The sequence below is a fragment of the Neoarius graeffei genome, chromosome 9, assembly GCF_027579695.1.
Source record: "Neoarius graeffei isolate fNeoGra1 chromosome 9, fNeoGra1.pri, whole genome shotgun sequence".
NCBI lineage: Eukaryota > Metazoa > Chordata > Actinopteri > Siluriformes > Ariidae > Neoarius > Neoarius graeffei.
In genome coordinates this window covers 50309876-50324821 of record NC_083577.1, presented here as the reverse complement: position 1 = coordinate 50324821, position 14946 = coordinate 50309876, and the positions used below count along the sequence as shown (strand labels likewise).

The 14946-nt window shown below is 40.3% G+C and overlaps 1 protein-coding gene across 2 annotated transcripts in view; it reads right to left on the bottom strand.

The window, feature by feature from the left end:
• stam2 (signal transducing adaptor molecule (SH3 domain and ITAM motif) 2) overlaps positions 1-14946 on the bottom strand; it is a 35357-nt gene that overhangs the window by 17323 nt on the left and 3088 nt on the right. For both annotated transcript variants that reach the window (XM_060929731.1, XM_060929732.1), the window contains exons 2-5: positions 3860-3944; positions 3592-3667; positions 3012-3107; positions 2684-2830 (exon numbers count right to left, since the gene is read on the bottom strand). In XM_060929731.1, coding sequence (XP_060785714.1) covers positions 2684-2830; positions 3012-3107; positions 3592-3667; positions 3860-3944 — 404 coding nt within the window. The remainder of the gene's footprint in view (positions 1-2683; positions 2831-3011; positions 3108-3591; positions 3668-3859; positions 3945-14946) is intronic.

Genomic DNA, 14946 nt, shown 5'->3' with positions numbered 1-14946 from the left:
GTTAATGAGAGGAGATGAATAATTCATGACTTCTGCAAAGCTGACCTGAATAAAAGTGCTTCTATATCTAGGCCAAATCATCGAGGATACTGTGTGACTCATGGTCAATACAAATAGAGTGCAGAAATGTACAGATTAAAATTTGATCAAAACTATTAATGTTTATGCATTATAAAAAAGTAAGGCAGCAACATAAGGCTAAAGCAAAAAAAAAAAAAAAAAGTCCAATGTATTACACTATGGAAAATACTGGAATCAGATCAATGTTTAATTCCATTTTACATACACCAATATCTGATCTGACTATAATGGCCTTCACACACCAGATATGAGAGTTGTCTAGCAGTGATGAAGACAATTACAGACACGCTGTCAAGAAAGAGATAGTTTTGAGCACAAATGACAACAGGAGGAGTTTCATGATCTCGTTAAAGGGCTGAAGTTGAGAGACGGGATGTTGAACAGAAAGAAAGAAAAGAAAAGGGAAATGCTCACGGTGTTGTGTTCATGGGTTAAATAATATGGAGTTTTATTCCTATCTTTTAAGTCCAACAAGAAAACAAGTGACAGACAGTGAAAGCGCAGAAATCTGTGAGCAGCTGATTTGCAAGCACACACAGCAGTCTGAATGCGAGCAGGGGCTATTTGAGAGAGATACTGCTCTCAAACTGAAAGACTACGCTCTTGATTAAAGATAGGAATAAAACTCTATAGAAATCTAGCGGCTCAGCTCCTCGATGTGAAAGACACCGGCGCATAGCAGAGACTCGCTGCTACAGTACATTCGAGGCTGTTTGCTGTCTGTCTCCTACGACACCACGTGACGTCTGGTCTGTTTCGCACAGACTGGTTGGTTGATGCCTTTATTCGCAGTGTGAAAGCTGAGAAAAATATAATTGACCTCAGTGTGTGTGTGTGTGTGGGGGGGGGGGGGGGGGGCACAACATAGGTTGCTTTGCTGCTGTATAATATTCACATTCTGTGTGAAAGTACTCATGACATTAAATAAATATTTTATATATATATATATATATATATATATATATATATATATATATATACACATACACACTTTTTTTTTTTTTCTCAACATGAGAATTAAATCACGGGGGGAAACACGCCCCAGTGTGTGGAGGCCTTAAAGGAGATACGCAGACCCATGGCCTCATTTTTTCGTTTATAAATGCCTTGAGACCTCAAGAATGGCACAGGAATAGTTTTAAGCGTTAACAATAAATCTAATATAGTAATTTTTACGATTAAAGCGATTCATATAGGTAGCGGTCTGAGTGAATGACCTTGACATCTGTGACGTCACCACAGAAAGGCTATCGGTCTCATTGTCATTTCCGCTATATTAAAACAGAGCTGAATGCAACTCCGATTCTCCATTTTGAGCTAATTTACCGTCATGCCACGTAGATGTGTTTCTGGCCGGTGCAGCAACACGACAGAAGGCGGATTTACGTTGCATTCATGGCCCAAGAATGTTCAAACTGCAAAGATTTGGACACGTTTTGTGAGAAGTTCACAGATTGGGCGCCTACGAAGTAGTTTCTCCTCTGCTCTGCACATTTTACTGATGACTCGTATGAAACCTCTGATCTGTTGAGGAGCGTTGGCTATAAGCCTGTATTGAAAGAGGGTGCAGTACCAACAATTCAAGGAAAAGAAAATTATAAGAAAAGGAAAGCAAGTTCAGTTGCACCAGTTCTCCCGGAGTGTGAGCCGAGCAGTAATGGTGGAGTACTCAGGATGGAGAAAATGGAGAATGAGTGGACCAGTCATAAGATTTCTCCGCTGGATATGCCCCCCCGGACATGCTTGCCTTAGCAGCAATATCTCGCCCTTACGTGGAAGGACGAAGAACTGAAAGTCAGATTGTTTCAAAACAATCGGCCACAAGATCGGCCTTCAAGAAGTGAGAACACAGATAAGACGTGACTCTCATTTGGTTACGTAACAAAAACAACACTCGTCATTTACCTGCATTTAGATTAATACATGTAACTTGTATTGTGTGTTTAAGTTACCGGTATAAGATTATTTAATTTGCTTCAGAATGTGATTGTCTCAGTTCATCTGATTATTTAATTAGCCTTTTACATTTTATCAGTAAAAATGCATGCATGTTGCATAAGTTATAACACCTATCCTGTTTTAACGAGAGTCACATGAGACGGTCAGTTCAATTCCATCCGATTCTCTAGACGGCTTTGTTCTCTGGCTTTATTTCGTATGGCCGGGCCCTCCGTGGTCGACGTGTTACTATCGGATTCACTTTCCGATGGTTCGAACTGATACGGTTCTACGTGTATAGCGGTAGCATGTACACACACTCCAATTTCAGGACTATCACAGTCTGATGTATTACTATCTGAGGAATCTGAAGAACCTCCAATAAATCTGAACAAAGAGGCCATTGCAACCACTCTCACTCTAGCACAGGTTCCTGCTGTGACATCACCCACTCAGGGCTGGCTGGCTCAGCGGGGCAGCACGAATGCCGACTTTGCGGTCAATTTTAACTCTCAAAGATATATATTTTTTGTAATGCCAATTATGCAGCATACAAGAGTCAAGGATGGAGATACTATCCACTCAGAAATGTATTTAAAAATAAAGGTTCTGCAGATCTTCTTTAGGGTAGAAAGCAGCTTTCAGTGAGGACCTGGATAAGCACCTTTGAGCCCGAGGAGGGGAAAGTCACTCCTTCTTCCTTCAGAGATTTGATGGTGGCACCAATGAGGCTGAGTTGTGGATCTTTCTGGAACTCCTCAGCCCAATCCACCATCATGGCTTTGAGCTTCTCACTCACTTTAGGGTGCACCTGAGAGAGAGAGAGAGAGAGAGAGAGAGAGAGAGAGAGAGAGAGAGAGAGAGAGCAAAGGCAGAAAGGGCTCGGTTTACTGCACACAGAAATAAGAGTTTATCGTTATAATTACTGCAGTGGTTTTTTTTTATTAATAACAATAAAATGCAGAGTGGGGGGGGAACCCCAAACACCTTACTTTGTTCAACAAACTTCGTACTTCGCTGGCAAACTCTCTGGAACAGATTTCTAGATGGAAGATTTTCCCACTGTTTGCAACACAAGCACCAAGCAGCTAAAGTGGGAAGAATTATAAAGGTAGTAATTGAGAAAGAAATTAATATGCAGCAAGTTGTACAATTTATGTATATTTATATATTTTGCAACAAGTTACATAATACAACGGTGTGAACAGGAAGGTTTTTTTCCTGCACCAAGCCCATTTTAAATACTCTAAAAATATCTACGTACGTAATTATTTAATTTAAATATATAATTGATTGGCAAAACCTATGGCAATAAGAGCCAGCTAATTTCATTTGAGGAAGCAGTAGAGGAAGGATAAAATTAGAATAAAAAATGACATCTTTGCAGGCCGAGACAGCACAGTGACTCAGACTGAGTGGTCAGACATTGATCACTGCCACTTCAGGCGCTCTGGGGCAGAGCTATAAACCCTCGGTAGAAGATATGATGGGAGACAAAAGTCACCAGATGGACAGGAAGAGCGTGAAAAGGCTAAAGTTCTGTATTTCACAATAAATCAATATTTCACTCACTGTTAATGCTTGCATGGCCACATGAGGAACCTTGTGGTTAACTCGCTTCAAGATCGCCTTGAGACAATCCTTTGCACTAGAAAGAACACATAAATGGAGGAAGAGACACTGAAGAGCAGTGTAGTTACTAAACTGAAAACTTGTATGACGTGCAACATTAAAGAAAGAATTCTCAACAAGAAGTTAAGTTGAAATAACAAAGAAGTTTGTATTAGAAATTTACTTCAATCTCATGGCTTGAGGATTTTTGGCTCAAATGTTCACTCACCCGTTAGGCGTCGTCCCAACTCGGTCAGAGATATCCATAATGAGGCTCCAGTCCTCTGTTGTGTTGTTTTCATTTGTTACTTTTTCTGGAAACACAAAAATAACCAAGCTTAAACACTATCACGCAGAACTAATCGTCAAAACTCAACACAACATCTGAACACCTCACACATTTCTGCACTTATTAAATTTTGTCCAAAAGTATTTAACAAGAGTGCTCGGAGAGCACAATATCCCTCGCTGGCAACTTGGGCAGAACTCTGGTAAAATACGGCTGAATTGAACAAAATTGCAAAATGCGTATTACCGACATTTAACAAAGAATCCTGTCAAGTTTCGTGAAATTCCTCCAAAAATTGTGAGAGGAGTTGATTTCAGAAGGTGAGCACCCTTCCCGGGACGGACGCACAGACAGACGGATGGAAGGACATCGCCACGACATAATCCCCCTTTGGGCCTTTCAGCCAGCGGGGGATAAAAACCAACTGAAGGTATATCAGTGCAGATTAATCAAGATTCGTGCTCTAGCAGGTTAATTCAGGAAAGTACAACAATACTGGAAGGCATTGTTTAAATAAGTTTTTTTAAAACATATTTTTTAGGCTATTTGTACCAGTAAAGAAAAAACAACTACTTCACCTATAAGCCAGTCCTATTAGCACCTTCCTAGCAGCACAGGTTACCAGTAAAACTGAATATCACATCAGCAGGAAAACTTATGAAATGAAAACGACAAACATTACAAATAACAACAAATAATATTAAACGAAAAATGAAATCTAACATTACAACTTATTAAAATCACACTGTATTATTCGATTTTATATTTAATAAGAAAACACCAGCAAGCTCAAACAAACCTCGCTTTTTACTACTAACAAAAATTAGGATAAATATGCAGGTGATTAGGGGCGGCACGGTGGTGTAGTGGTTAGCGCTGTCGCCTCACAGCAAGAAGGTCCTGGGTTCGAGCCCCGTGGCCGGCGAGGACCTTTCTGTGCGGAGTTTGCATGTTCTCCCCGTGTCCGCGTGGGTTTCCTCCGGGTGCTCCGGTTTCCCCCACAGTCCAAAGACATGCAGGTTAGGTTAACTGGTGACTCTAAATTGACCGTAGGTGTGAATGTGAGTGTGAATGGTTGTCTGTGTCTATGTGTCAGCCCTGTGATGACCTGGCGACTTGTCCAGGGTGTACCCCGCCTTTCGCCCATAGTCAGCTGGGATAGGCTCCAGCTTGCCTGCGACCCTGTAGAAGGATAAAGCGGCTAGAGATAATGAGATGAGATGCAGGTGATTATACAAAATCACACGCGCTGATTGGTTGAGAGATTCTGAGTATTTCTCGATAATCACCTCGAGCGACTCGGCAAAACGGCGGCCAACCACTTTGTCGCTGTAAATGAGGAAAATGACAAATTATGAAAGAAAACGCTGCTCCTAAAAGCACTAAAAGGTGCTACGAAGTTTGGTCAAAAACTATTCAAAGTGAACGTGGAATTGGGATTTATTTTATATGTTTCAAAACAAAGTATTTTATGTGAGTCGGCATAGATAAGTGACAACCCTGCGCCCCGCCTTTATTACATTTGCATGCTGCTTTTAAAGTTTGAAATAAATAATTTTTTAAAATAATCACCTGTGTGTTTAAACTGAAACAATTATCTGCCTCAGGCTCAGTGAATATTGGTAAATAACAATATCGACTTCGTCTTGGTTATTATTCACTGATATTCACCTCACCTTCAGCGAAAAACTGTTAATCATAAACTTTTTGGAATGAACAACATTTCTTTAAAGGAGAACTGAAGGCAAATTTATGATAAAAATTCTATTTATTTCATTTTATTAAATATAGGAACACATTTTTGATCGCTATTTTGTCACTGCTATGGCAAGTTATGAGTGTTTGAAATATGCTATGTAATAGATCAGTCCATATATCAAAGCAATGGCCATAAACGAGATTCGTTGAGACTTGTGCGAGACATCGTAGGACGGAAGTAAAACGTACAGCGGAAATCAAAGCGGCCGACATCTGCCAACGTTGTCAAAAGACGCGCGCCCTCTTTTGAATGCTGATGTAACCAAGCTGGAAGTTGTGTTTGTTTTGATAGCAATCAGGAAAATTTGGAAAAAGTAGGCAGTAATTGTCATTTAAACTCGTTTTTGTGCAATATTTCATTTGGAACACAGTTTTCAAAATGGCAGCACTGACACCTGGCGGACACTTCACGTTTCGAAGTCTTGCGAAGATCGTGTGGCAGGCTTTTAGATAGAGGGGCGTCTGGGCGTCTTTTCGACGCCCTGTACTGAAAAGAACAAGAAATTGGACGCCCTACTTTTTAGTACGACGCCCTAAAGACGCCCTAATATTTCCGCCCGTGTTATGTCCGGTAACTTAGCTGAATATGTTAAAAAATCGCCGAGTCTGAGCTTTCCGAGGATCTACAAGCTTTGTTGACACCGCCATTTTGGAAATTTCAGAAGTCTCGCTTTGACAGCTGTCTTTCCCGAAGACGCCCAGGGTTACCATAGCAACAGCACGAGCCCAGAGTACAAAATATAGGCACCCGCCGCAGAGCTACAGAAACACGCGTTTCTATGGCTGCACTAATTTCAAAGTTGTGAGAGCCCTCGTTATAAATAAATGGGTTATTAAATAAATTTGGTGTACAAAGCACTTGTAATATGCGTTCCCAGAGCAGAGGGGGAAAAGATGTATGCCTAGGAGACACTGGCATAAATATCCAGACAATATAGCCGTAGACTATATTGCCGCAGCTAAATGTGGAATGTAGTCTATAGAAAACCGGCCTTACCTGACATGTTATTTATCCCGAATAAATCCTTTTAACAGTAAATAACACATTTTCATGCAGATTTTCCCAACATTACAGGCTACGTAGTGGAGAGTGTGGTAGTCGAGCCGGCGGGTAGTATTTCTAGTAGGCTAAACAATAATCAAATACGACACGTTCTAAAGGATGCTGGGATTCCAAAGAACGCACGTGAAAAAACGAATACCATTATAATGTTTGAAGACTTAGCCATATTTCCTGTGTGTTTTTTTCTTTGTTATACTAAATCTTTGGACGCTAGCGGCTTTGAAAGCAAAACTGGTCAGCCGGGGTTGGTTGTCACACTGTGTTCGGGGTTGGTTGTCACATGTAATGCAATTGCAATAGGTGCACTACTGACAGCTACAACAAGCTTTATTTATGTAGTATTCTGCGATCAGAAAGCTTTATAGCTAATTTGTCATGCTTAATATGCAACTCCAGCTCAAAAAAATCCCAGAAATATACCCATTTTAATAATAATATTCATTAAAAATATACGCAGTTTGCAGTGTATTTTGTTTTGGTGTTCCCAAAGTTGATATTGTATTACCAATCTGTTATACCTACATGTATTTTGAATACATTTTCTTTAACATTTTTACATAATTCTCAAAAATATGTATGTATTTTCGGTTCCTGTACCGCCCCATTGAAATAACATTGTGACAACCAACCCTATAGGGTGTCACAATCTGTCAAAGTGTGTTTGACAGCCCATATCTTTTGAACACAACGACATAAAGTAGAAATACCACCTTCCAGTCGTACCTGAGACTTGCAGCTTCCTTTGACATTAAAGAAAGACATTAAAGAAAGTTGTTTTACCTAAAATGAATCTGGCTTGAATTTTTCCATGCACACATGCCTCCCCCCAGTCCAGCCTTACTATTGATACAAGAATGTTGTAACAAAGGCAAAAACACTTGGCTGTATTGCTCAAAATTTGCTGTCAAAATGAAGGAAATAGCATTTGAGAGCATTAGAAATTTCAAAATTTTCCGGGGGAGTACCCCCGGAACCCCCTAAAACACTCGTGCCAGCGGCGCTCAACGCGCCGCTACACCTCGCCACATACAGTGACACCTGCAAAAAAGTTAGACTCCCTAAAAAAAAATCCTGCCTAAAAGCCTGTCGTGTGGATAAGCGACGCCTGCCGTGGACCAAACAAACTAAATTCAACACGGCTAAAAACCGAATAGGCCGATAAGTATAATATTTAATTGCAATTAGTTACCAATACGAGTCACGATATAAGGTTACTAAAACCGAAAACGTAATTGAATAACACGCTAATTAAGAAATAAAGCAAGTTTAAAAATGACTTCAGTTCCCCTTTAACTCATACACTCATGGTTGCTGATTAATACATGATTTCACATGTATAAAGAAAAGGCCCTTGCTACAACATGTCGCCCATTTATCAGCCGAGCAAAGACAAAAACATCTATTTCTCAGTCAGGGAAAACTCTTCACATGGTCAAATATCGAATATAAAATTGAATGGAAATATGAAAATATTGAATGGAAATACTATTGAATGGAAATTCCCTTCAAAATCCCCCCTTTTTTTTTTTGCCATTTGATTCTTGCCGGACCACAACGGAAATAAGTGTTCTACACTTTCTTGTGTTATCTGTGTATCTTAATGTACACTATATTTATGTATTTTGTGCATTATTTTACTCAATAAAAAAAAAAATCAATCAATCAATCAATCAATCAATCAATCAATCAATTCCCTTCTGCATGCATCTCAACCAGAAGTAAAGATATAACATTTCAAATCTAGTTCCCTTTCCCAAAAGGGAAAACAGAAAATCACATTTAAACATCATTACATTTCAACTGGATGACACCCTGTCTAGATCCATTGATGGGAGGAAAACATTTCTGCCAAGTTTGAAAGAATTCTATGAAAAATGAGATCACCGATTATCCACGAGTCTTTGTCTCATCATCTGAAGTCAAACATGCTCATGACATTTAAACATGAACCTCAGTTCCTTCTTATTGGACTGGTCTCTGTCCTTGCTAACATCAGTGGGGAAATAAAGACTGATTAACTCAGTCAGTCCTGTTCTGTTGGCTAAATGTCTTGGCATGAATTATATTGGGTTGTTTAAACGTTTGAGAACTTTGTCCGCTGTTATCTGTACAGAGTGTGTAAGCGCTCGTCTCCATTTTGGTGCAGGAGCATAACAGACATTTTGAGAGCCAGTATCCGATCACAAAGCGAACCGATTAGACCCATGTCCTTTCCAATAAAACAAGTAACTCTCCACGAACATGATCAAATCATGAGAAAAGCACAATTAGCTGGAAAGGTTTGGGAAATCATGTTTAGACGGACTGACCGTTTTCACCACAGTATTTATTAAAGGAGTCTTACAGGATATGATCTTTACAGATGTTGTAAAATAAATTTATAAAAAGTTATCAAAGCATATTATTGGTAAGGGGAAAAAAAAAAAAAAAAAACTTTCCAGAATTCAGCCATAACAACATCTGAATCCAAGAAATCACCACATAGACCAGACCTTGATTCCTTGGCACTGGGTTAATCATACAAAACTAACATTATCTGCAATCACTTCAACACAAACTTTATTTCTATTTGCAGCAACAACTACTCAAAAAAATAAATTAATTAAATAAACAAATAATAATTAAAAAAACAAAAAACTGACACATTTCTGGCTCTAGAAAAGATCTAAAAGGATGGCTGAAGACCTTATTTTGATCAAATAAAAATAGACTAACTGGAAAATCAGAAATGCCCTAAAACAAACTCCTCCACCATCACGGAGATTATACAGCTTGAGGAAAAAAAAAAAAAAAAAAACAGATCTGATCAAGTTGACTGGGCAAGGCATCTTATAAACCTCTTACAATAACGTTACAGTAGGTTCGACAAACCTGTTAGACCTGCCTGGAGTCACTTCACTAAAACATTACAGTCTGTAAATAATTATTTCTAGGGATGCACCGATACCGATACTGGCATCGGCCCGATACCTCAGTAATATACCCGTAAAACATTTGCCGATACCATGCACCGATACCATTATTAGACGGAAGTACACAACATCACTGGTCACGTTCAGGATTCCATTTGTTATTCTACCTCATTTCAATGTCTAGGGGGAGACAAAGAGTCAGGAAAATGAATTAGAATAGACCCCTTCGCAGTAAAGGTCATTCATACGTAAGCAGAAATTGCGCGCGCAGCCTGGACCCAAAAAAGACTCAGAAATGCCTAGTTGTTGTGTTGTCGGGTGTCAGAATCATAGCAGTGATGGGGTTAAAATGTTCAGAATTCCAGCAGGATCTCACCCATTCCAAAAAAAAAAAAATTGCCGACGTCTATGGCTACAAGCCATCAAACGTGTAGACTGGGATGAAAGCACCATCAAAAATGCGCGGGTTTGCAGCGCCCACTTCATCACAGGTAAGATCAGGCTATTTATTAAATCTTTCTTTTTTATTCTTTCTAGTCTTCGTTTATTGATGTAGCAAAATACTTTGGTAACGTTTGTCTGATTAGCTGGGTCATAGTTACACAATGTAATGAATATTGTTAGCATGTTAACTTAGCTTTGCATGCAATTTTGTTTGTAGGAGAGGTCTCGCTTGACTCAAGCAGTCCAGATTTTGTGCCATCATTATTTGTGTATGCCGAAAATCACAATTTTAAAGCAAGGATGGAAAGGTAAAATTGTGTGCCCTCACTCTAAATGCCAACTTGCGTTGACTGCTCTAACCTAGCTCCTGCCCCGTTCAGTTTCATTTCTGGTCTCTGCCTCTCGCTTTTTACGCAGCTCTGATTTCTCTTAGCTGCATTCTTTACACTATCATTCCTTTCATGCCATTACCTCCTGCAAATTGCTGTTTAGTGTTGGTATTTGCTGTTGTAGCCAAAGCCACATTGCCATCACATCACTGGCATAATTTGATTAAAACAAAATGAATATGAATGTCCCATTGTTAATCAAGTTGTACATGCCCGCACATAACATAATCATATGCGTCTAAAGACTTGTAGGCATGAAGTTTTTCGTGGGTGTACACTGAAGTCTTGTCAATAAGGTACAAGTAGACTATATATCTGGTCATTGTATACCAGGGAACTTACTAACATCGTCCGTCCACTCTTTAATTAAATGCGGATCCGGTAGGCGATGTCCACTTGTTAGAGTTAACTTATTTATGTAGCATTCTCGATCTTGTAACGACAATTGTTTGGCATAATCTGACAGCTCATAATGCCGGTCTATGGGCAGCGCCATTGTTTCTGGGTCCAGGCTGCGCGCGCATCCTGGCAACGGTCGGTTTGTTTACAAACATGCGAAGGGGTCCATTAGAATGAAGAGACAGAGAAGAAGAAGCCGCAAGTCAGATGCTCAAACATGCGCAATCGTCGTCGTCGTCGGGCTCAGTAGTTTGGGAGTATTTTCGTGTTAGGGAGGATGACAGGAGTAAGGCTTGCAAGTTATGTAGTGCCAAGGTGTCGAGGGGTGGGAGGGAAAACACTTCGTTTAATACGAGCAATTTAATCAAACATTTGAAGACACACCATGGTGACCAGCAGGGGTTAAATTGGGATTGGTTATGTGGGGGGGCTCTGCCTCGTACCCGCCCCTGCCCCAATATACTTTTTGGAAAATAACCCTCTAATTTGATAACCATATCATACTGCACAGAGATATACACCTTATCTGTGTGTTGTAGGCCTATGTGTGTCTTGTAGTGCCCCCCTACACATTATGGCAGTTTGAATGTAGATTGGTTGGCCAATGTAACAGATTGTACAGGTTGTTGTACATTGGTTTGAAGGAAATGATTAGTGGGGGGTCTGGGGGTCCTCCCCCAGAAGATTTTTTATTATCATACATGTTATTTGCTGAATTCTGGTGCATTTTAATAAGTTGTTAGCTGACTTTACAGAGGTAGGTTGAGCAATATCATGTTAAATCTTGTCACATGCCTACAGGTGAAAAATGTGAAGGAGAAATGTTCAGTGAGAAAATTTGAAGGCTTGCACAATCTTAAACCAAAACAGCTGATTTATTTTGGAGGATAAATGTTAAATATGCCAAAACACTGTCAGTCAAATTGTCAATCAAATATATTCATGCAGTGAATGCAACCAAATACAAACAACACTATAACATTGGAAGCATTTATTATTATTGTTATTATTATGTATTCAGTTATTTATTTGGCATGTGGTGCTTTTTGTATTGTCTAGAACATACATAAGATGAGCATATAATATGCTCATCTTATGTATGTTCTAGACAATACAAAAAGCACCACATGCCAAATAAATAATTGAATACATAATAATAACAATAATAATTACACTAATAATACACTAATAATATTAACAATAAATAATAATAAATTAACATTAAATTAAATATTAACAATAAATAATAAAACACTAATAATATTAACAATACAGTGAACATAATCATTATCATATTTATTATTAAAAACAAAATATCAAATAATACTGAAGAGGGGAAAAAATAATACTGATCTAAATATGTTGTGTTTTTATTTTTAGACGGTATGTGTGTCTAAAAATAAAAACACAACATATTTAGATCAGTATTATTTTTTCCCCTCTTCAGTATTATTTGATATTTTGTTTTTAATAATAAAAAATACGATAATGATTATGTTCACTGTATTGTTAATATTAGTAGTAGTAGTTGTAACAGCAGTAGAAGTATGTGACTATTTTGTAGCGCACTATCACTTCCAGAAAAAAATTCTGATAAGCAACGAAAGCAGAATTTATGCATAGTAAACAAGATAGGCTAGCTACTTCATTAAATCCCGATGGATTAGGATCGTATGCAGGTAAAAGGGGAGACGGTGTACGGAGAAAATTATAAACAAGTCACAACGCTGAAACACAAGCCCAAAAACCCGCAAACCACGACTTCTGATTTTTTTTTAAAGCGAGCTCACAAAAAAAGAAACCCCAAAGTCGCTTATAAAAAGCGGAATTGGCAACCCACGCAGTGTTCCAGAAACCAGAATCTCTGATCGCAAGTTCTGTTCTAAATAGCTTTGACAGGTCGTCTTGTTATCAGGAAAACTATGATCTAGCTCATAAAAGTCATGGGTTTATTGATTAATAAAACGATATTTAATTATTCAGAACTGAAAATCGTGAAAAGGGTTTGTTGCTTTTGATGTGTGCGTGATCATATGCCATCCGCTCCGAGCTTATGTGCCGGGGCTCAGCCCCGGACAGCCCCGGCCCAATTTAACCCCTGGTGACCAGTACGCCGAATTCACACAGGCTAGCAGCCGCCAAAAGTAGCCTACTTTGAATGAAGTCTTAGGTGGGGTTTACATTAGACCGTATCTGCGGAACATCAGATTAACGTTTTTTAAACGATTAGCGTGCACACAGCAACACCAATACACGATTCGCGTGCACACAGCAACACCAATACACGGATACGCTCGGCTCCGCAGGCATCCTGCGCTCCAAATCACTCCGCCCTGAACAGCGAGTGCCCTCTGGAGGGTGCGCACTCCGGCCCTGCGCAGCTCACAGAGCGCGCGAGTGAAGCGCACGAGCAGTGATTCGGGACTGAGCCGCTGTGTGTGTGATCCCAGCGCATATCACTTACCACTTGCAAGTGGAAGGATGGCAAGCCTAAAGACAATCATAACTACACAATGGGCAGTATTTGCATCAGTATTTGCAGTATTTTCATACTTTTATACTCTTTAATGAAAGGTGATACAAGGCGGAAGTCCGCGCCGTTTTTCAGCAGTCGCGTCACATGATCAACACCAGCAAATCAGGAAGGTGGATGTCACAGTGACGTTGTCCAACGACGACGCCAGCTAGAGCTCAGCACAGCGTATCCGCGTATTCTCAATGTTTACACAGCACCGGAGCCGACACGATCTGGATTGAATACGTGGACGCTGGCGGATTCCCGTTTCCAGGCGTTTTAATGTAAACGGACAGTGCATCCGCGAAGAAAACGAGACAGATACGGTCTAATGTAAACTTGGCCTTACTGAAGCGGGAGAAAATGTCCAAAGATAGCCCTCAGGCAAAAAACATTACAGAGGCACTTACCCAGTATATTGCGCTGGACGACCAACCAATTTCAGTCGTCGACGATATTGGGTTTCAGCGTCTTATAGATGTTCTTGAGCCCAGATACGAGCTACCCAGTCGTCGCTACATCACAGATGCGATGTTACCTAAAGTGTTCGATGTCGTCAAAGCTCACGTGAAGTTGTTGGTGCATGAGGTCAAATCAATAAGTTTTACGACCGACATTTGGACCAGCAGTGTCTGCCCAATGTCACTATTAAGTTTGACAGCCCAATGGATGGATGATGAGGCGTTTACTCGTCATCAAGTTATACTCCACACGAGACCATTTCGAGGCCACCACACAAGCTTGGCTATAGCGGAGATATTCATTGACATGCTACAGGTCTGGGGGATTAAAAAAAAAAAAATCAGTTCATGTTGTCCTCCACAACAACGCGAGAAATATGATTCAGGACATGAGTGATGCTGGACTACCGAGCCTGTGTTGCGCCGCTCACTCTCTCCAGCTCGTGGTTAATGAGGGTCTACTGTCACAGAGGAGTGTAGCTGATGCGGTGGCAGTGGGTCGTAGGATAGTTGGACATTTTAAAAAGTCTCTAGCCTGCTCCAAACTCGAAGACATCCAGTTGGCAATGAACCAGCCTACAAAACGCCTCCAACAGGACGTACTAACTCGCTGGAATAGTACGTTCTACATGATTCAGTCCTTGATTGAACAAAAACGGGCATTGGGGATTTACACATCCGAAAACGACAGACAACCTCAGCGCAAACCAGTGGACACTGCTGGAGAAAACAGCTACAGTTCTAGGTCCGTTTGAGGAGTTGACACGCAGAGTAAGCTCATCCGACGCAACGGCGGGAGATGTAATTCCTGCCATCACAGTGCTGCAGCGATTCCTGTCTAGAGAGACGGACGAGGACCGTGGAATCAAAACAATGAAGGCGACCTTGGCTGCTGCTGTCAAGACGAGATTCGCCGAAATCAAAGGAAACCCTCTCTACATCATCGCAACCTTACTTGACCCGAGGTAGGCCTAGTGTGTGCGCGCGCGCGCGCGAGAGAGAGAGAAAAGCTTCAGCTCTAACAAAAGTGACGTTACTTTGCAGAGACTCATTATGCATGTATATGCTACAGCTACATAAATACAG